The 22,572-nt window shown below is 51.0% G+C and overlaps 1 protein-coding gene across 2 annotated transcripts; it reads left to right on the top strand.

The window, feature by feature from the left end:
- The first annotated feature begins 827 nt into the window (after positions 1 to 827).
- GFOD2 (glucose-fructose oxidoreductase domain containing 2) lies at positions 828 to 16,537 on the top strand. 2 transcript variants are annotated; one of them, XM_050903987.1, is made up of 3 exons: positions 828 to 878; positions 6,517 to 6,860; positions 14,258 to 16,537. In XM_050903987.1, exons 2-3 carry the CDS (start codon positions 6,602 to 6,604, stop codon positions 15,154 to 15,156), a joined length of 1,158 nt encoding a protein of 385 aa, XP_050759944.1. In that variant the 5' UTR covers positions 828 to 878; positions 6,517 to 6,601; the 3' UTR covers positions 15,157 to 16,537. The 2 variants fall into 2 exon arrangements, with proteins under 2 accessions (XP_050759944.1, XP_050759946.1); XM_050903989.1 differs by lacking the exon at positions 828 to 878 and adding an exon at positions 1,132 to 1,193.
- Positions 16,538 to 22,572: the final 6,035 nt, after the last annotated feature.

The raw sequence follows: 22,572 nt of genomic DNA, 5'->3' as shown, positions 1-22,572 counted from the left end.
TCCTGCCCTCAGCCTGCCCGTAACAAGGAACTTCCTTGAGCGACAGAGACTCGCAGTGAGACACGGATCCCCTGAGCGGAAGGATACACGCAGGAAATCTCACTGCACAAGTTCCCCGGGCGGACGGAGGAGCTGACAGGGCTCGGAGGCACACTGATCTGAAATCCCAGTCCCAGGACATCCCACCCGGAGCCCTCCCTGAGCTGGGCCGGGCAAGCACCAGCCTGCGGCCCAGCTCGGTGAAGCCAGCAGCAGAAGCACGAGTGAAAAAGGCGCTGGGGTGCTGGAGGACACCACGCTGAGGACGAGCTGCAAAGCAGACCCGTGGTGTCCCGGGCTGCCTTAGGCAGAGCATTGCCAGGAGGTGGGGGGGGGGGGTCCTGCCACTGGTGGGGCCGCCCTGGAGAGCTGGGTCGGTGCCGCCCCTGGAGAGCTGGGTCCGGTGCTGGGCTCCCCAGTACGTCCCCGCCTCCCTTGTACTGGGGAGCCCAGCGCGGAGCGATGCGGGAGGGACCGCAGCATCCCTCCTAGGAGAGGTTCGGAGGGAGCTCACCAAGGCGATGACGAGGCGCCGCGCCGACCTCCTGCTGGCTGCCGGCGCTGTCCGTCGGCCGAAGGCCCGCCCCTCCCGCCCCTGTCCGGCCGAGGGATAGGCCGCCCACCACGCGGCGGGGGAAGCCGCCCCGGGCGCCGCCATTTTCAGAGCCGCTGCCCGGCGAAGGGGCGGGGCTGCCGCGCCTGCGCGGGCCGGGCAGGGCGTCGCCGCGCGCCGCGGCGGGAGCGAGCGAGCGGTCCGCGGCGGGAGCGCGCCCGGCGGGAGGATGCGCGGGGGGCGAGGCGGGGCGGCGCCGGCAGCCCCCTCCGCCGGCCGGCGGCAGGTAAGGGCGGCTCGGGGAACCCCCCCCCGGACCCCCCTGCCCCGGCCCGGGGCCGCTTGGCGGCGAGGGGGGCGCGGACCTGTCCGAGGGAGGGGCCCGGGGGGGTCTCGGCGGGACTTCCTCCGTGTGGGCCGGTGTCTGGAGTGAGGTGAGGTGAGGTGAGGTGAGGTGAGGTGAGGGGGGGGCCTGCCCGGTGCGGCCCCCTGAGGTAAGGTGGAGGCCTGCCCGGTCCGGTGAGGTGAGGTGGGGCCTGCCCGGTCCAGCCCCGCGAGGGACCCACACACAAAGAGCAGCTGCCCAAGCCCTGCACCCCCGGTGAGCAGAGAGCACCGCGGGCCGCGCCTGAGGCATCCCCGGGGCTGCCGTGGCCCTGCCCCGAGCCTCGCAGCGCAGTGGTAGCGTGAGGGCCGTTTTGGTTTCCACGATTTTCCAGCTGCTGCTGTCTCTGGCGTGGTCCTCACCGCCGCCTTTGACCTCGGGCGGTACCTGCGGGAAGCGGTGTGCCAGAAACGGGGCCTTTGCTGTTGTGCATCCGGACCAGGAAGGACAGAGCGCTGCGCCGGCATTGTCTTCAGGTGTGGTGGGAGTTGCTCGAGGCTTTGGACTCGTGGGTTATCGCGCAACCTCCTTGCACTGAATTAAAAGCATGTTTAGTAAAGAAAGGACGTCCGCCTGTTTGACATCAACACGTGAACCGTGTGCATGTGAACCGTTACATACAGAGCTTCAGGTATATGTGTGCCAGAAGGCTGGATGAACAGTTTGACAGGAAGAAGTGACTTCACGTGTGAGGTGACCTCCAGCTTCTCGGGGTGGTCCAGTGAAGTTCCCCCCGCTCTGTTCCTGCAGAGACCTTGCTGGCTTCCAGAGTGATGCCCGCAGTCTCTGCCAGCATTTCTGTCACCTCTGCTGGGATCCTTGCAGAACTGACAGTTCTGAGGCAGCATCTCTTTTCACAGGAGGTCTCTGCAGTGCATTAACGTCACACGCGTAAGACCCCTGCTGCAGAGTGAAAATCTGAGTCGTTCCTGTGTAGATTGGTCAAAGATTCTCATGCAATCTTAAGATCCATGAGGATGTCACAACCAGTAACAACTTTATTACTTGTACAGCCCTTGTTACTTGTCTTTGCTTTCTTCGCAAACTCAACAGCAGTGACTGACTGGATGAAACCAGTGCCCCTGTTGCTGGTGTGCTCCTCCACCACGTGCCTCACCTTCCTTGGAACCAAAATGGAACTTTTTAGGATGAGTTGGAGAAGCGTGAATTGCTTTCTCCTTTTCTAGAGCCAGTGTTACCCTGACCAGCATCTTTCTGGACACAGGCTGTTATTCTTTTACTACCTTTGGCCATCTGTAATGGTCCACAATGGTTTCTGCGTGCTGTAGTCCTTGACTGTGCCGTTTAGTTTTGAGACTTCTGCCTTCTGAACTCCCTGACTGCTTCAGTGTGGAATTGAATTGGATCCTGTAGGAATCGTCAGGCTTTTCTTTGCATTGGGTCACATAAGGGCTTGTTGCTATGCGTACCGAAAGAGTCAAACAGCTCCTTGCTGTGGCTGTAGGATGGGACTTCAAACTCACTGTGAAATTCAGCAAGAATGGAAATGTTTTGTGGCCACAAAAAAGAATGGCAGCTAGGAACAAGATTAAAGAGCTTTAAGTGCTTCTGTTTGAAAATTTAAGTTCAGAATGACGTTGCAGGCATTGATTATTTCATCTGTCTAAAAAGGAGATTGATTTGTATCTCCTGCCGTGCGAGATACCTGCTTCAATCCGGTTTTCACTTCCAGATAAAAGCCCTGTCTTTTGGCGTTTCCGTGGGAGGGTCCTCAGAAAAGTGTTCATTCCAGTGTTTGATCATGGGAGATAGCAATGCATGAGGGTTTTCCTTTTCTGAAAGATTGGCTTGTAAAAGGCTTTTCATGATTTGTGTAACTAGTTCAGTGAGACTTGTCTGAAGATTTTAGACTCGCTGGGTCCTAGAGTAAATATGTAGACATTGTACCTAATTCTAAGCTGGTGTTGGCTGCAATTCCAGGCGTTTCTTTCTCAGAGCCATTTCCGTGCCCTGCTGAAGGTAGTTTTCACTAGTTTTCAGCTCAGCTACTTGTGCTAGATGTAACCCTTAGTGGATTCCTTGAAATTGTCTAGTCTCCCTTTTGACTCCGTGTAAATGGCCAATGTCCACAGTATCCTGTGGCAAGGCATTTCACAGCTTACCAAAGTTTGGTGTGAGAAACCGCCTCCTTTAGATTGTTTTGATCCTGCCTTCTCTGAGCTCCATTTGATTTGTTCTTGCATTGGGAGAAACAGTGAAAAATTGGTCTTTCTCCATCCTGAGCCACTCATGACTTCACTACCTTCTGTGACATCCCTCTCAGTCGCGTCTTTTCCAGACTGAGGAATCTCTGCTTGCTTAGGTCATACTTATGTAGAAGATGTTGTATGCTTTTGATCACCTTTGTCTGCATCATTTCCAGTTCTGCTTTTTTTCCCCCCCCTTAGAAGAGGAGCGTCAGAAATGCACGTAGAGCTCCAGAGAACGGTGCTCTGGGGACTTTTGCGGTGGCCCAGTGCTGTTCTTTTGGGGTCTCTGTTCACTCTTAGGAGACTGTTAATTACAGGTGCCTCGCTCCTCAGCTCTGGCCTCATTCTGATACAGTGGGTTTTTAGATTGCTTCCCCAGGGTGGCCTAGGCTGGAATGTCTCATCTGCCGGCGCTTGAGTGTGTCTGCAAGGTGTCTGTGCAGGGGGGTGGGGTACCAATATGTACCCCTTTTCAAAAGCTCTTGTTGAACCTCCCGTTACAGCTCTTTCAGCATTTACTTTAGTTCTGCCTGCACCGCGTACGCTCTGTGACACTTGCCCTGTGCGAGGACTGTGTTTTCGCTGCCCTTCAGCATCCACATCCATCCCACTGTGACTGTCCTGACAAACCAGGACTTCCCAGTTGGCGAAAGACTGGAGAGGGAATAAGAGGCTGCGGGTGGCTCTCAGGTGAGGGAAGCGAAGCGAAGCATGCCCTCGGGTCAGTGCCACTCTGTGCAGAGCCTGCTGGCTGCAGTATTTGGGGGGTCTCAAGCCCTTCTGGGCCCTGTAACTGTGCAAGCCACATCTTCATACCCGGAGAGCGTGACTGCCTTGCCAGAAGTCGTTGCTGAGGCTGGGTCGGCCAATGCTTGATTTGTTGTGGTACTAGTGGTGAGCTGGTGTCCTTAAGTTCTTCTATCATCAGGAGTTGGTCTCCATGGTAGTAAATCGCTAGCTTTTGTGGGTTCGTGCCGATAGCTGCTGGTGACGCTGACGCACCGGCACGTTATGTTTTGGCAGTGAGTTTAAAATGAATTCCACCTGACTGAGATTTTTAAAAGGCAGTTGGGTGGGAAACAGAAAAAAGTAAAACTTAAAATGAGCGAGCGTTACAGACATCAGCTTATCTGAGTAGCAGGAGCCTCCTGTTGCGCATGTTATGCTACAGTGTGCTCTTGATAGCATTTTCAAAGGATTCAGCCTGTTCTAAACTGTTGTCATGTTGTGTAATTTTGACATTGTTGAGCATGTCTGTGCAATCTGGTGCAAGCAGGCACACACTCACCTTGTCTCTATTCCACCTTGCTTAGTTTGTGTCTATTCAAAAGAAGGTGATGCACTTTTTACTGCAAGCATTTTTTCTTCTTCCAGCCTGCAAACTGCCAAATATAGATGTGTGGGGACTTCAACAGTTATACTTACTCTCCATCCAGTTGCAAGATTTTATTTTTGTTTGTATCATTTATAGAAAACAAGCCTGAATACAAGCCATCCTTCCTGCCAGTAAATTACCCTTTTATGTAGAATAGTAAATATTTTCAAGATCCTTTTGATACCGTCCTTATTTGAGCGTTCTGCTAAATGTCGGATAGAAAAGAGTTAATTCAACTTCGAATGAACGTTGTTCATCTTTATAAAGAAAGGCAATGACTGTATCACTGCAAACCTAACATTACACAGAATAAGGGAAAACCATACTGAATTAATTCAGTAAATATTTCATAAGGTGTTTTGTAGCATCTGTAAACATTTGTGTTATGCAAAATAAATATTCGCAAGTGCTGCTGTTCCTGTTTCCTAGTTCAGTGCCTATACTACAGAAATACCTAGAAATTCAGTCGGGGTTGCAGTTTTGTCATGCTGGTCAGTGTAGGCACCCCCCAGACTAACAAAATGCTGATCGCGTACAAAGCGTGTGCACTGTGGGTAGTTTGACTTGCGAGCTGATACTTCCCGGTGCTCTGTCAGGATTTGCTTTCACACGTTGTAACTTAGCACGAGTATTTTAGGATGGGGAGATGAGTAACCTCTTTCCAAAACAGATCGTGATTCTTGTCGCTTGTGGGGATTTTATCCAAAGGTGTTGATCTGCTGTTGGTACCAGTTCTCTTTTTAAACACGGCCTTTGCCTTTTCATTATAAGCTTCTAAAGAAAACTTAATTTGTCATGTTTATAAAATTAAGAAAACTTTTTCTTTCTTAAAAAAAATCAGTCAGAAAAGGTCAACAGTGGGTGTAGTAGATAAGAATTCAGAAAGGCACAGAACAAAAGCCAGATCGTAGGTTGCTGCGGTGTCACAGATTGAGGAGACTTCTGACATCTCTCCTCGAAGTTAGCGCTAAAGCGAATGCTAAAGGCAGTTCAGCCGGTTGTGGCCAGAAGCAGTTCTAAGACCAACTGGCAAGTAGGGGTCTGAAGGGATTAATTTACCAGGAAATACTTGAAAGAACAAAAGAAGTGTGACTTAACCAAATATTGGTGTGTAGGGAATATAATAATTCTGTGCAAAACCCTGCATTCTTGGAGATTAAATGGCGTGGGCAGAAGGAGCTATTTTTAACTGGCCTGAGTTAAGTAAAACTCCTAACTACCCACAATGGACATAGAGGAGCGCCCTTTTCCTTTCTGAAAGCAGTTTTCTCTGTATTTAAACACTGACATTCTCTCTCCTTGTAGCCTTCTCCTCCCCAGGCTAAACAAGCTCAGGGAATCCAGCCTTTCCCCACAGGACATATTTTCTAGATGTTCTCTGGAGTGGCTTAACTATTTGCCATAAAATTGTTAAGCTGCAAGTAGTTGTTTTCAGTTTGTGTATTTCATTTGGAAGAAAGATTTATGTGCCCGAAAGCTTGCCTATTATTTCCAACTATATCCGTCGGTCTAATAAAAGATATTACCTCATCTCACAAACCTTTATCTCATCTAGAGACTTACGTCATGACAACTACAGCAGCACTGCTTTTACTGCCGGTGCGATAGACTCTCTGTGCTTCCTGTCGCTCCCGGTTTGTGCCTCACCATCTCTGGTTTGTCCCGGGGTGCTCGTGTGTGTTTCTGTACGTGCGTCCTGAGTTTTGAAGCTCATGAGTTGCTCGTGACTTTGTCAAGCTGCTTTCTTACCATTCTTCTGCAATAGGATTGTTAGACTTGTCCCTTAATACTGTTTCTCTACGGATTGCAAGTTTTGGGAGTTTTGTTTTTTTCATTAGGATCTTTGAAAATTTTGAATGCCGTATGAAGGATAGAAGCTAGCATTCAGGCTAGGTGCGTTTGATATCAGAATATGCCTTTTGTTGATACTGACTTGTAACTTTTCACGTTTTAGGAACTGTGGATGGAACGGAAAGCTGAGGAGGCGAACATTTTATCGAAGGCCTACGTGTAGACCCTGATGCTTGAATGAATGCAGAATGAAAATGCTTCCTGGAGTGGGTGTGTTTGGAACTGGCAGCACCGCCCGGGTACTGGTACCCTTGCTGAGAGCAGAAGGCTTCTCCATTGAAGCGCTTTGGGGGAAGACCGAAGAGGAAGCCAAACAGCTGGCAGAGGAAATGAACATCTCCTTCTACACGAGTCGGACTGACGATGTCTTGCTGCACCAGGACGTGGATTTGGTTTGCATCAATATCCCTCCACCACTAACTCGGCAAATTGCTGTGAAGGCTCTAGGTACCTTTTTCTCTTTGGAGTTGGACCAAAAATCGGTAGCTCGTTGGCAGATTGAAATTTGAAGCTGTTACCCCCGCGCAGTTCTGGTTGCACCAATGTGCAAATGCAGTGCTAAAGGTTTTGTGTGGAATTGGTAGCGCCATCTGCGAGAAAGGTTACCTAGAATTTTTTGTAAAAATACTGTTTATAATTGCTTATAGCTTTGCAAGTCTTGAACCAATTGGGCTAAAATATCTCGTCTTCTTCATACTGAACTTATGGTGGGGAGGTTTTAATAAAAATGGGCTGTTTCAGAGGTGGTGATGATGAGGGAGTAAAATGTTTTTATGCCCATTTAAAAAAACAAAACAAAACGACACCACCCCCCACCCCCCCCAAGCAACTTCAATTGCTTAATTAATTTCAAATCTTCCCACGTTCTGCAATAGGAAACCGAGATTTGCCTGGGGTGGGGGGGTTGTTCAGCTCTGCTCTCTGTTTTCCCCACAAATAAAACCCGACTTGAAAGTTAAAAGCCTTTGAAAAAATGTTTGCATGCACTCAGTAGAATCTTGTGAGTTAGGACCTAAATTCTCTGCAGGTGCTGTTTTCAGCCAGCGTGCTGTCACCCTGGCCACCACCTGGAGCTCTCTGTGGACATCCACGTCCGTAGCAGGCTGGTATGGTCCTGGGTGCAGCCTTGCTGGAGGAATCCTTCCACCTGATGCAGGAGGGCAGATGCTGGGGACAGCAGGAGGGCAGATGCTGGGGACAGCAGGAGGAATCCAGCAAGATGGGCTGGGAGAAGGTGGCTGGGAGAGAAGGGACGACACCCAGACTGGTTGGGCAGGGAGGTGGGAGCCAACTGCCCGGGCATCCTGACATTTCTTAATTCTCCAGCATGTGACTTTGTAGTGTTAATGTTCTCTCACGTAGTACAGCGTGGGCGTGAGTTTGCGTGTAATTCTGTAAATAACAAGCGTGATATTTTTACTGTGTTTACAGGAGAGCCACATGAGTTAATTTTAGGATGGGTAATATCTCAAACCATGTGAGCCAGGGTGGTTTGTTGTTCTTAGCCTCTTTGCTCTACAGTAATTGGTTTGGGAAGTAAACAGCTCCCTGCACAAATACTTGCAATGCCACTTAGATATGCAGAGAGAGATTTCAGGCTTTTATTTTTCTCTTTTTCTTCTTTACATTGTTAGATTTGTTTGCTTACCTTGTTAGAGTACTGTCCTTTGAATTTAAGGTACTCTGATTTTTGAATATTTGAACTGTAAGTTAGAATTTATCTCTTTAAATATGCTAAAAGTTCTTTTAAACAGTTGTTAGGTAATAAGCGTTTCACTAGTTCTCATGGCTCTTGATCAAGCGGGCTAAAAGGAGAGGATTGAACCCTCTCTGGTGAATTGTTAACTAAAATGGATTGAGATTCATTCTTTGAAGGCTGAGAACCCGTAAGATGGCATTATCCAGAGGAGGAAAGGCGGATAAAGCGGGTGCAGAAGCACAGAGGTGATATGTATGCTTGACTGCAAGTACAGCTAAGTGGAAAGCTGAAAAAGCTAGGGAAATGAATGGATGAAGTAGTAAAGGGTAGTTTATTCTTCACTTCTGTCGTGAAATGTTCTGGTCTGCAAACTGATGCAGGCATCTCAGGCCCAATATGATGCTGACCTTATCTTTCAGCTTTCTAGGTTTGTTGCAATGGTATTTATAGATCCCCTACCAAGTATGTCGTGACATATTTTAAGCCAGTGTTGGATGGCTTGCTGTGATTGAGCATTCTGAAGGAACACAAAATCAGGGTAGGGCCAAAGATGGCAAGTACATTTTCTCTGAAAGTTCAGATTGATACAGGGATGTTTATAATTGGAGAATTATTGGCTGTGAATTGTATATAATAGATTGGTGTTTACTAGCTGAGAGACTGGGCTTTAGGAAAGATCAGATGTGGTGCAGTGATAATAGTCTTGTGTGTTTTGTTTTGTTGGGGTTTGTTTGTTTATTTGTTTTGAAGTGCTTACGCTTTTATTACTTATTTGTATACTTTTAAAATATTTTCTTTTTTTTTAATTTTAAAATGTCCTTACATTTTTATTTCTGGCAGAGAGGAGAGAGAGACCCAGTTTTTCCAGGCGGTGCACGTTGCTTGCATAAGTTTCTTATTGACAAACATCCATAAACAAGCCTAGGTACAACCTTGGCATGACGGGGACAAAGCACTAACACTGGACTGAGTTCATGAACCAGACAGAACAGATCAAAGCCCAGAGGATAATTCAAATTAAAATCAGTGTAATCTTATGGTTTATCTCCACAACAGGCAAAGCAAGAAGCTATCCTAAAATTTGTGCTGCTTTTGATCTCAGAGGAACTAAATTAATTTCACAAAATGTCTGTGTTGTGGTTCATGTCCCACAGTTAAAATGCATCCACCTTTGCATTAGGTGAGCACAGAGCAGAGTTACCGGCTGGAGTGGAATGTAAAACACGGGATGTTTGTGCGTGAGGCAAAGTTCAGGGAGGCAGAACATGAGAAGTCCTCAGAGTAAAATTTCTTCAGGATGCTAAAGATAATGCTGCTGCGCGTACTGAGCCCAGCCGTCAAACGGACGGTTTGTGGAGTGGCTACAGAGGAACCTTTTACTTGACTCTCTTGGTTTATACTGGTTGACTACGTCGTTTAAGACATCTTTGCAACATAGATTGTTTGACCCCCTGATTTTGTGTGGAGTCCCTACAAATTATAGCACATATATGTTAATTATGAAGGAAGGAGTCGGAAAGGGCTCTATCACTGCTTTGTGTTGTGACAAATCCAGATTTCCTGTTCTTGAAACAGGATGAACAGGCATGCTGTGAGTGCTTTTTGCATATTGTGCTTCCCGTCTCTGTAACAAGTAGCACGGAGGTCTTTTCAAACCGTAGGCAAACAAGAAATGAAATAAAGGAGCGTGTTTTGGAATGAGCATTCATTCATTGGGAGGCTCCCAAAGCAAGTACGGCTGAAAGAGCCAGTTATTTGGAAGACTTCTCAGACACTCCCAACTTCTTATGGTGGACAAAGGAATGGTCTGGTGCGCTTCAACAGCAGCCAGCTGTACATCTTCCTAGGTGCAACCTCGGGTATCTGACGTTATTCAGGGGAGTAAAGAACTGGGGCTTCAGTTCAATGGACGTATTTACATGAGATAAATAGATGTAGTAGTTTGAGTCAACGTTATAACTTGTGCAGAGAGAGGCAAGGCTGGGGACTTTGGCTGTTTATGGAAAGTGTTGGATGGGCAGCTGTGGCTATGATAGCCAGGCAAAGAAACAACCAAAGAGGTGAAGTGGTAGCTGTCACGGTGAGAATGTCGTCCCAGCCCAACCCGCTCCTCGCACTGCCTGGGCAGGCTGCGTGGCACGTGGTCGGTCCCCTCCTGACTGCGCCGCAAGGACACCTCTGTGCACGGGTGCCCCTGCTTGTTGCGTTTCCTCGCCTCCGTGTCCCACCTGGACACAGGATGGCAGGACCTCTCCCCGTCAGGAGCCCTGGAGAGCTACCTCCTATTCCAGGCTGCTCAGCAGGCTCCCCCGGGACACGCAGGACCTCCTTGATGGAGCGGTGGGCCAGGTGGTCTCAGTGTCCTTCTCGTGGCCTGCTGGTATGCACCCGGCCTGAGGCAAAGAGGAGACCCTGGCTCACACGCACGTTGACTGCGGAGAGGGCCGACTCTTTAAGGTTTGGGGTGCACTTCTCCCATCTTTTCATGCACGCTCCCCCTCCCAAGGCCCCACCAGGCTGCGGGGTCCCTTCCCCTTCCTCCTGCCCACGCTGGCACCCTCCCTACCAGGAGGAAGGAGCGGGCTGGGGGGTCCTGGCAATTGCTGGGGCCTGTGTCCCTCCCCAGCACCCGTGATGGCTCTGGGCAGCATCCACCAGGTAGCATGAGAAAGCAGCAAGTTTTCTGTGCTTGCATTTTATTAACCAGGGCTGTAAAATACTTCACGTATGGCAATTTTTGGATGTGGCGTGGCTAAGCAGCTGCAGGGGAAGCCAGTGCCTCAGTGCTGATGGACAGTGTGGATCTGACTAGAGACGTAAGATTCCTTTAGGAGAAAATAAGTCTATTTTGCTGTCCAATAAGTCTCGGCTTGCCTGTTGTTTTTTGATTGTTTCCATAGGATGTGAACACACTTTAAATTCAGTATTTCATTGATGAAGCCATGATTTGGCTGTATTACATTAATGAGAGTCAAAAGACTTGTGTTTAAATGTTTAGTTTGTTTACTAAATCAGGAATTGGTTTGAAAATTCTTGGAATCTAGCAGGTACTCTTGCCCCTGAGCATGGGAGTAGGTGGTTTGTTTAAGGACTCCTGGCAATGGTGACCTTTTATTCTCTTTTTCCCTCCCTCTTACTGCAACAGCCAGTTGAATAGCCAGAAATAGGAGGACTTTAGTGGAGTGATGGTCTGCAGAAGCTGATGTGCTCCCCGCAGACAGGATTCGCTCCGAGGTGTGCACAGAGAAGACCCTGAGGCATGTTGTTAGGACAGCCTGCAGTGAGCTTCATCGCAGGCAGTGGAGCTGCTGCTGTCCTTGCTCGCTGCCTCTGAGGTGGGGAAACCCAACTCCACAGTTCCACCTCCTTCCTTCCAGGTGTGCAGCCCCTCTGTGGGCTTAGCCCTACCTGTGAGCTGATTTAACCCGCCTGCGTGGAAAGAGGAAGCTTCCTTTCCTAAACTGGGCTTAGTTGGTGAGCTGAACTGGCTCACAGAGGGCTCTGAGGAGCACCAGAGCTCTGCAGTGGCTCTCATGTCTCCTAGCTGGTGAGGACCTCAAAAGAAAATTTTGCAGCAGTGATTTAAGAAAACAATATGGTACAAAGTTCAGGTTATTCATTATCAAAATAATAGCAACAAGATGAGGGTTGTAAGTTGCTCTGCCTCAGAAAACAGAAGGCATGGCCATTACGTTGGTAAGGGACCTTATAGCCATCTCCGACTCGGCCCTTGTCCTTGCTGCACGGCCATCTCTGTGAGCCTGGGGACACCTCGGGGGATGTCCCACTGAGGGCAACCGCAGGATTATCCCAGAGATGTTATGGTGTACTCAGGTCTCCGTCCTGGCACTCCGGCAGCGCTCGGTGGGCTGTGCCGAGCCGTCGGTGCGCAGCGCTGACTGCCATCCCAAAAAAAGTCATCCGTCAGTTTTAGCTCCTCAAGTGGCTCAGCCTACGCTGGCAAAAAGAGCACAGCGCTGACACAAGGATGAGGGTGGGCGGGTGGGTGGCAGAACAAGGGCAGCCCGCTGTGATAAACCACCCAGCGTGGAACGGCTGTCCCCGGGCGGCAGGGGTGGTCTCCTTTGCCTCGGCCCTCTCCGCTCTCCGTCCCCCGCTGCAGGGACCCAGACGCTTTTGTGTGGACGCTGTCAGGCTCCTTGAAGAGCCAACTCGGGGCAATAACCTGCCAGAAAAAGAGCCAAGACGAGGGAATGTTTCCATGCTGGGTTTGTACCCTGAGCCGGCTCCTGAACCGCCAAATACATGGTGGAGGGCAGTGGGTTTGTGCAAGGGGGAGAGCGGCACCGGCAGAGCACGGACTGCAGAGCTGTACCCCGTGTGTACGCAGATCGAGAGTTGCTTTTATTTTCTGCGAACTTTGAGAACTGCGAATCTGCTTAGGATGCTGCAAAGGTCCTTTTTCTTTTTGCTTGTATTTTACTGCAATTTGGCTTGAGATAAGTGCCATTTAAACAAGAAGGCAGATAAACCAGGCGCTGAAGCATCTCAAGATGCTCAAGCTAGCCCTGCAGGATATTGAACAGAGCATTGTGCCTCATCGCCGCAGCAGGATTGGGAGCGGGAGAGTCGGAAATGACCCCTGACATAGGGGCAGCCAGGGTGTCCCTGGGGAGTTTGCCCCTACCCTTTGTTCATTAAAGCTTCTGTTGACTCACATCTATTTAGGGGATTTCTTTGGACAAGACCACTAAAAAATGTCGTCTTGTCATTTTCTGACTGGATTTTGCTTGTGTCTGTTAGAAATATAGGTTCTGAGTTTTCTCTGGCTGTAGTTGTCCCCTGGCTGAGCTGGGCACGGCGATGTGCCGCGGCAGCTCGCTGGCCCCTGGCCCGCTTGGACGGTTCCTGAAAGGCTTGCTTGGTGCAGCCAGGAGGTGGAGTGCTCAGAGCAGGAGCTGCAGCGTGGGATCTGGCTTCCCCTCGCCTACGAGAGACCGAGTGAAGCGCTTGTGCTGGTATCTTCTCATCGGGGAGTCGATTAAAAGCTGTTCTGACTAGGGAGCTCGGTCTGCTCCTGGGTAAGGAGAAGCTTTCAGAGAGGTGCCTGCCACCATGTGCGGTGATTCCTGCAAATCTTGGGCAGAAACTGTGGCTGACCTTCAGGTCTGACATCACCAGTTAATGTCTGGAGGCTTCTAGGTACATCCCTGGTTGTTAGATTGAAAAATGTTTAGCTAAGTATTTTATCAGAACAGATGTATATGGAAAAGTAAAGCCATGTCATGAGAAAAGGGTGAAGATGGGGGAGGAAGAGGGAATACCAGCAGAGCACCGAATGTAGGAATTTGGTTGAAGCTTGTAGTGGGATGCTCTTTTTTATTTGCTTGATTTCTGCTTTAAAGTATTACTTGATTTCTGCTTTAAAGTTTAAAAAAAAAAAAAGAATTATTGACTGCCCACATTGATTCAGGCTGAGCACAGGATAAAGTGCATCAGTAGGAATAAAAACGCAGTGGGTCAGCTCGCGAGTGCAGCTCTCATCTGTGTAACTCAGAGTCACCTTTGCAGTCTAATTGTACGAGTAAGCAGGCTGTGCAGACCAAAATGTTTTGCTTTCCCATTAGCGATGCTTTTAAAACAATCCACCTACCAAAACATTATTCTAATTCTTGTATTCTGTACACAGGCCACTAAGTATCTTGTATGTCCCATTTCTATTAATCTATTTAAAATAATAAATTCGTAGTGATGGTGAAATCCAAAGTGAAAATCAAATCTCCCCTTCACTCACCTCTTCCCTGCAGGGTACATGACATTTTTTTTGCCTCTGGCTGTACAGACATTCAAATAATTTTATAGCTACAACACACAAATTGTGTCTTGTTTTGATGCCATGTGTTGCCATTTGGCCATTTATCTTTCATGATGTAAAAATCCTCTCTTTATTTGGAGCTTCTCTCTGTGGGAGTTTGTCAGCTCGGCAACTGGAGCATCTTGGAAGCGGCTTTGAGTCTTGCTGCACTTGGCGTTCCTATTTTAGTTCCCAGACCTTTGCCTTTGAAACTGAAGCAGGAAAGCCTGACTCTTAAAAACCCCACTTCTTGACAACCTTTGGGGATCTGAGCTTGTTTTGCTCGTGTGTGCTATGTATTTTTTTTTTTTCCTTTCATTTGTGCTGCAGGAATAGGGAAGAACGTGATCTGTGAGAAAGCTGCTACCTCTGTGGATGCCTTCAGGATGGTCACGGCTGCCAGGTATTACCCCAAGCTGATGAGCATCGTGGGCAATGTTCTCCGTTTCTTGCCCGCCTTTGTGAAGATGAAGCAGTTGATAGAAGAACACTATGTGGGCAACGTGATGATCTGCGACGTACGAGTTTATGGGGGAAGCCTGCTCAGCCACAAGTACAACTGGATCTGTGATGAGCTGATGGGAGGAGGTGGTCTGCATACAATGGGAACCTACATTATCGACCTCGTAACTCACCTCATCAGCAGGAGAGCAGAGAAGGTCCACGGTTTGCTCAAGACTTTTGTGAAGCAGAACACAGCTATAAGCGGGATCCGCCACGTCACTAGCGATGACTTCTGCTTTTTCCAGATGCTAATGAGCGAGGGTGTCTGCTGCACTGTGACTCTCAACTTCAACATGCCTGGATCGTTCATCCATGAAGTCATGATTGTTGGGTCTGCCGGTCGTCTCGTAGCTCGCGGGACGGACTTGTATGGGCAGAAAAACACCGCGCTCCAAGAAGAACTACTGTTTACAGACTCTCTGACTGTCAACAAGGGCCTTTTGGATAAGGGGTTTAAAGACATCCCGCTGCTTTACCTGAAAGGAATGGTGTACATGGTGCAAGCGCTGCGGCAGTCTTTCCAAGACCAGGAAGACCGTCGGACATGGGATCATAAACCTGTCTCTATGGCAGCCTCTTTTGAAGATGGTCTGTACATGCAAAGTGTAGTAGAGGCCATCAAGAAATCCAGCAGGTCAGGGGAGTGGGAGGCTGTGGAGGTGATGACCGAGGAACCAGACGCCAATCAAAACCTCTGCGAGGCGCTGCAAAGAAATAACTTATGAACATTCCTGCTTTGGAAGATAGGATAATTAACACTTCCGGCTGTAATGTAAAAAAACTCTCCGTTTTTAAGATATGTAGATTCTTATTTAATAACCTGAGTTCCTTGGTTTTTTAAACGTTTAAAATGTGTCATGTTCTGATAGAAACTGTTCCGATTTAAATTGTTTAAAGAGTTTTAAATGTTTCCGTTTTTTGCAAATGTTTAATTTTTGCCTTGGAGACTGGTAGGAAAACTTGAATTGCCCTTTGCACTTGCAGTAGCTGAAGTGAAGCATGGGATCTCTGCCATTGCATGGCTTGGAAATGGGACACAACCCCTGTTGCACAGGTTGCTTATTTTAACAATTTTAACGTGAGAGCACATAGAGCAAGATCAGGGAGTATCTGTTGTTCAGATGCCTTTTCCTTCTCTCTTGGAGACTGATTAAGTTTTACTCCTCAGTTTGTAAAATTTTATGAAAGAGTTTAGTGATGTAACAGGTCTCTAAACTCCTGTAGGACAAAAAGTAGAAGGAACGGAGTAAAGTTTGTAACATAAGGATCAGCCTTTTGGCTTCCTGCATGTGGCAAATGTCTTTCAAATTCATTTGAACTGGTATTTTATTTAAATGATGCTATGAATTCTCTGTTGGCGGTGTCTTGGCAGGAAGATCTTCAGGAAGTCTGTGATGATTTGTGCTATTCTTCCATATCGGTAGACATTATTCCTTCTACTCAAGAGGCTGCCTGCATCCAGCAGCTTTTTTCCATAAGCTCCATGTCCGTCCGTTGTGTTTACTGCCTGGCAGCACCGGTGCCGTGACTGTGGGGCCACGTTCTCATTTCTGTGACTCTTCATAAATGCCTCCCAGGGTCACGGGATTTCCACGGTGTCGTGGGTGATGAAGTTGTACAGCATTAACCTTCCGGGGACCTGAAGATGGAAGTAAGGAGGTATTTCCTACCTCTTGCAACTCTCTTAACGTGCTGGCTGGGTAATTGTCACACTACACACATCCTGATAGTTGAGAGAACGGGGACTGAACTGCCATGGGTAAGTCTGCTCTTAATCTCAAACACTGGATATTAACCCTCTGGCCCTGCCCATCCTCACGCCCTCCTGCGGCTTGTGTCCAGTGGAGAGATCTGTCAGCAGATGATGGGTGGAAGTTCATTCCGTTTGAGAAATGTTTCTCTCTGAGGCAGGCATGCGGAAGGGATAATCCAATTTTACTACATTTATTTTGTGTACTTGAAAGCTTTTTTTTAATGTATTTCCCACTAAATTGTAACCCTCTGTATTTATGTATATTAACATGCAAACTGCTGTTTCATAAGCTGGTCCTTCCTGAAAAGTATCTTGTTTTCTACAGAAATAAAAAGTTTTGTTTGTTGAGGGCATTCTTTATGCAGCTGTGTGCTTGCGTTTGATTTGGTCAAGCTGAAACCATCCTAATAAATGTGAACAGGAGACTTACAGCTGGGGCTCCGTACCTGTTGAGTCCTTCCCTACTTCCGTGCTCTTTTGCTGCCAGCTGGGTAGCTTGGGTGTGGAAAAAGCTCTGTGATATCTAACAATATAGCTCTGTGCTGTCCTGTATAGCTCTGTGCTGTCCTGTATAGCTCCGTGCTGTCCTAGCAAGTGTCATCCATTTATCGCCAAGGGAAAGAAGTCCCACCAGAAGATCTATTTCCCACCTCTTTGCTGTTTCCCTCAGGCTACAGCTGTTGAGTAGCTGGTTGTGGAGATCCTCTTGCCTATCTCGGACTTGCCATGTCAACTTTTGTGATTAACAGGATCTTTGTTTTTCTGCCTGACTCATGGTAGAAATTGCTGGAAGACACCAACTAAGAAGCAAAATCCCCACAGTACTGACGGGACTGCTTTCTTTGCTCAGTGTGTAAATCGGGTATTTACCTTTCGGTATTTACTTTCAACACGTTAAAACTCTTGACAGAAACAAGTCTACTGACGTGCTGTTTTAAAGGGCAGGAGCGTGGCTGCTCCTGTGCTCTGCACAATCTCATCTCTGCCGTGAGCTGGATGAAGAAAGCAAATGGTTGAAATGTATTCGCTGTTCCCAGCTGTAGCAGGCGGAGCAGTGAAAGCTGCAGCTCTGCAAACCTTCCTTTACAGGTAGAGGACTGGTGTTCCTGCCATAGCTCTGAGCAGCCGATGCCTGTGGTGTCTGTGTGCTATGGAAAGCAGGTGAGATAATGTCTCCTGAGCTCACCTGGAAGTCGCCGCTTTCGTTCAGACAGAACAGCTCTGGCTTATTTCATGCCAGTTTGGGATCTGTTTTGAAGCTGTGCTCCTTGAACTGAGAACCTTCCTTTGTGCCTTTGTCAGGACGTTTGTACGGGGCAGAAAATCCTAAAGTACGACTCCTTCTACAGGAGAAGGAGGAAGCACAAAACACCTCCAGATGATCCCAGTGAAGGAAGGAGGGCGCCAAGACTCCTGGGTGAGCAGGAGACCTGACTTGCAGGAGTGTGCAGAGCGGTGAAACGGGCTTCTCGTAGGCTGGCTACAGCCTCCAGCTGCCCTGCGCAGGCAGGGTGAGATGGTGGCCAACGGAGCGCTCCTCTGGATGAGGCAGATCCCTGTCGTGAAGCCTAGATGCCCCCGTGCGATCCCTGTTCATCTGACGCAGATGTAGCGGAAACACCCGCCGGTTAGTGCTGCTCGCAGAGGGGGACCGGGCCACGCTCTGCTGTCTGCCGGACTGAAAGGCAGCGCCGCACCGTCCCCTCCTGCGTCCCCTGCGCGGGGTGATCTCCAGCAGCGGGTCTCGAGGCTGGGCCCCCCGCTCCTGCTTTTTGCACATGAGGAAGGAATGACAGCACATGCATCCTAAGGCCAAGTGACGTGCAGGTATATTTTATAATGAAAAATTGCTGCTTTTTTTTTTTTTTTTCTTTTTTTTTCAGGCAAATCAGGTTCTCTGCAACCAGGAAAAAAAAAACAATAAACCCACAGCTGTTTGTATGGGCCAGGTGAGGATCACCACCCCACAGGTCAGGCTGTAGTAGCCAAACAGGAGGCAGAAAGCCGCGTGGCTATTTATACTGAGGAAAGAGCGGTGGCACCAGGTGAGCTGCGTATCTGAGCATCCTATCGATATCAACCTGCATGGATTTGTCACCCACTCCTGGCGCTGGGATCTCCGGAGCGCTGCTGGCCCAGGTATCTGCAAGAGGAGCGAGTGCATCAACAGCCCAGCCACCTCCTCGGAGACAGGCTGAGTATTTGCCCCAGCAGGATGCCGGCTCCCAGCAGCGTGGGTGGGACGGCCGCTCTGGGTCTCCAGCCTGACCTCCTGCTTGGAGCCGACCTGTCACCAGCTCCAGCTCAGGCTGGCCGTGGCTTTGTCCCACCAAGTCTTGGAAAACAACTCCGGAACGTGGAGGCTGTGGAGTCAACTGAAGAGTGCTGTCCTAAGGGGAAGGGCCCTGCTCTGTTTGGCTGGGCCACCTCAGAGCTTCAAGAGAAAACCTAAAGGCAGAGCTGCTGCAAATGGTGACCCAGAGACATCCAAGCCGCTTCTCAAAGCTAGGGGCAAGGGCGGAAGAAACAGGATAAGGTGACAAAACCTGCACAGGCAAGGGCAAAACCTCCATTTCTGGGGGGATGAGATACGGGGACCAGCAGGGCTTATTTGGTCGCTGGCAGGACAAGGCTAGCTCCCTGGGGAATACAGGAGCTGGGTAAACCTTGTTGGAGCTCACCCTCCAGCTGCGAAGCAGTCGCCTTCCCGGGGGCTGCAGGGACCTGGCTTGGCTGTGCCAGCTCCGGGACTTCATCTTCTGCTGATGAGTGCATCAGCTCCGGCATGTCGAAGTTGATGTACTGGTACAAGGGTCGCTGGCGCGGCAGTTGTCCTGGAGGGGTACGAGAAGAACCCAGCGCTGACACCCCCTTCCCTGCCAGGGCTGTGCTGTAGCTCGCAGCCTGCAGCAGCCTGGGAGGAGAGGAAGAATATTACTCCTGCCAGGAGAGGAACCAGGGGCTGAAGAGGGAGGCAGATGCCCTTGAGCTGAGGCTGCCTGGTGGGATAAAAGCCAGGGATATGTGGCCACATCCCAGAGACAAAACAGCAGCTGGAGGGAAGAGCCATCGCGAGCCTGCCTGGGCATCGCGGTGCCTGGCTGAAAACTCACCAGCGGCACAGCCCCTGTCATCACCCAACCCATGGGATGCTACCAGGTCTGGGAGAAGCAGAAGGGCTGGGGACCACCCTGTTGTACTATCGATCCAGCCTTAGCCCAGCATCATTCCCGAGACAAGTCAGTTACAGCGCACGCTGTGCCGGCCCAGCCCAGCTTGTGTGGCTTGCAGCCACCAGCTTTGCTCACCCAGCGTGTCCTGGGACGTGGCCCCTCTGGGTGGGCGCAGGCTGCTCGCACGTCTCTTTTTCTTCCTTTTCTTCTGCTGTTTGGCAGAGAGGCCAGCATCGCCTCCGAGGGCGCCCGGCTCCTCGGCGGTGGGATGTGCCCTCTGGAAATCAGGGTGCTGCAACAGGAGCACTTGCGAGTTGACCCTGTGGGACAGAAACCAGCTGCGGGGCACGGCCAGCTCAGGGTCCGGCTGCAGTGGGAGACGGAGCCCTGCGGCACCTCGAGGGGGGCTCCATGCCCTGGCACAGGAGCCACATCCAAGCGCAGCCCTCGCCCTTCGTCTGTGCCTGTGCTACGGCACAGTTGTACCTGGGGATGGCCGGCACCTCGCTGCTCCTGCCCTGGCCATGCTGGCTCAGCTCCCTGGCTGGACTTGGACATGGCTGGTGGTCACTGACTGTGGCTGATGGATGGCTTGGGGCTACTGTATTGCCATAGGTGCTGTTTCCCTTTCCACCATGAGCCCCGCGACTCTTTCGGCTTCTCCCTTTCCCCACTTCTCTGGTTTATCTGCTCTTTTAAACTCTAAGCAACTCTCAAAATTACTACAACCCAAGCTCCTCAATTCTCAACAAAATAAAAACCAAAGCAGAACAATCTCCAGCCACAAATCCTGGATACTAATGTCTTCCATCCCATGCTCATCCCTTCCTCCCAATCTTGTTTCACCCTCGTGCAACGCAGCCTGCCCGGGGCAGACCCAGGCCTCGCTGGCAGCTGCTCCTCACACGATGATCCCGGCTGCCTTGCAGCACAAAGCTGGCTCGTGAAGGAGATGCGGCGACTTACTTTGCCCCCTTGAGTTTGAAACCGTAGGCTAGCAGCCAGGCCTGCAGCGCTGCGACGCAGCTGAGATCCGCCAGCTCTGGGAAGAGCTCCTTGTTCTTCCCCATCTCCTCCTCGTACAGCTCGGTGTGGACAAGGACACCTCGCCCGTCCTTGGACCACTGCGGTGGACACGGGGGACAGCGCTGACGAGCGATGCTCCCGTCCTGCCGGTCCCTGCCCCTGCTTTCCTCGGGCCCTGGCATGGATGACGCTGTCACCGTTGCTTGGACCCTTTGCTGGCCATTAATATCAACCTGGATTTAGGGTTTTACACCCAACGTGGCCCCAAGGTCTTGGAGGCGAGCCCGGCTAGCTGGTGAGTGGGAGCAACTCATGTTGCTGCAGTTGCTGTCTATGGTGGGTGGGACCACGGGGCTGGGTGGCCCCATGAGTCCCGCTAGCCCTCCCGGGGCTCTGGTTGCCGCCTTGCCCCCCCAACACCCACGGTGGCACCCAAGCCCTGAGCAGCAGCTGGGGACACCCTTGAGTGTGCCACCAGGGCAGAAAACCGCTCTACAAGGAGTTGGCTGGAAATTATCCAGCTGCCATTTCATGCAGCTTAACTAGAAGCTCGCAGGTAACTATTTGGGGTCATTTACTCTCAGTTTGGGAAAGACTTGGGAGTAACATCATGCCTTTTGTTTTTGGGTAGCAGACCCAGCCCCAGGGACAGCCACCCTCTGCAGAAAGGAGCTTTTCCCATTCCCTCCCCCTCCCCAAATTTTGGCACGCATCAGGCCCCCCTGTTCTCGCGCAAGGCTTGCACGGGGACAAGTGCCATGCTGGTGGCACCCGGGAACAAAGCCTGTGCTCATCGCAACTCCCACGTCCAACACGGCATCGCCCTTCACCTCCAAAGCTTTGATGTCCGGGTTCTGCAGGGCTGCAGACAGCTGAGCGAGGATGTGCCCAGGCTCATGGCCACCGTGCTGCCCCTCCTCGGGGCTCCTCACCAGGGCAGGAGGCTCCGGCACTGGGGCTGACATGGCAGACCGGCGGGGGCTGCGTGCAGACCAACATCTCCATGAGTTTTTGGTTTGGCATGGGGGCTCACCCCAAGGCACGGTGCTCAGCCCAGCCAGGTCACGGCGAGCCCCCGCTGCAGGGACACCGGGCACTGGCTGCCTCTCCCTGCTGAGCTGCCGGGGTGGTGGTTCCCCCTCCCAGCCCCGGGTCCCGGCGGCAGCTTTGAAGGGGCTGAGCTCTGCCCAGCACAAGACCCCCACAAGATGCTCCAAAGCAGCCGGCCCTAGGAGCTCTCCCGATACACCTGGGGATACAAGGAGGTGAAAACCTCCCAACACCCCACCCTGAGCTGCCAGAAGACCCCAACCACCCCCGCACACCTTGCACCTCTGCCTTGTACCTCCTTCAAGCCAGCCACCAGCACCCAGCCCCTAGCCGAAGCCTTGGCATTGCCTCCCCTTCCACTGGGAATGAGAGGGGACAGTTTGCCGGTTAAACGGACATCCAAACACGACTGCGGCATCTCCACTGACCGACTGCAACCCTGAGAGGCTGCCGGCACCGATTAACCGCCCTGAACGTCTCACCGCTGGTCCCTGCACGTGCCGGCTTCCCTTTCCAGCCACGAAACCTCCGGCGAAGCGGCCCCGCGCCCCGAAGGCAGCGTGGGGAGGACTGGCACAGGCCACTGAAAGCCGCAAAAGCCAACTGCGAGTGTTTTAAGCCACGGTAACGTGATGAGCGGTGTCACTTCGAGCCTGTCCTCCCCACCTCTCCCCTTCGAGCCTCCCCCAGGCTTGGCTCTGGGGATGGGTTTGAAGGCGCCAGTTGGGCAGGAGATTCTGGAAGACCGTTAAGCCCCGTGGGGGACACACCGGCAATAGGTCCCCCAGATCTGGGCTCCTGCGTGAGAAGGGAGGTGGAGAAACCGGAGAAGGCCCAGGGGATGCTCCCTGGCACCTGGGGGACGCAGTGGAGCTGGGCTGATGGGGCTGGCCGCAGTGGTGACGGAGGTTCAGGGGTCCTGGGGACGCTGCAGCCCTGGGAGGGGTCACCAGGAGGTGGGGAGTCTCCATCCTCAGGGACGGCAGGGCTCAGTGCGACGTGGCTGCGGCCGCACTGATCTGGCACTGGTGACAGACCTGCTGTGACGGGGACGAGGGACCCCGGTGGCCCCCTCCCCATGAACGCTGCTGCAGGGTCTCTGAAGACCAGCACCAAGTCCCACCCCTCAAGCCAGCAGC

The sequence above is a fragment of the Gymnogyps californianus genome, chromosome 12, assembly GCF_018139145.2.
Source record: "Gymnogyps californianus isolate 813 chromosome 12, ASM1813914v2, whole genome shotgun sequence".
NCBI classification, from domain to species: Eukaryota; Metazoa; Chordata; class Aves; order Accipitriformes; family Cathartidae; genus Gymnogyps; species Gymnogyps californianus.
This window is presented reverse-complemented; position numbering and strand designations above follow the sequence as displayed.

Excerpts from the sequence above, each read along its gene's own strand:
- GFOD2 (XM_050903987.1), top strand. The coding sequence starts at position 6,602 with ATGAAAATGCTTCCTGGAGTGGGTGTGTTTGGAACTGGCAGCACCGCC. Across the intron at positions 6,861-14,257 it reads AATTGCTGTGAAGGCTCTAG|GAATAGGGAAGAACGTGATC; the intron begins GTACCTTTTTCT and ends TTTGTGCTGCAG.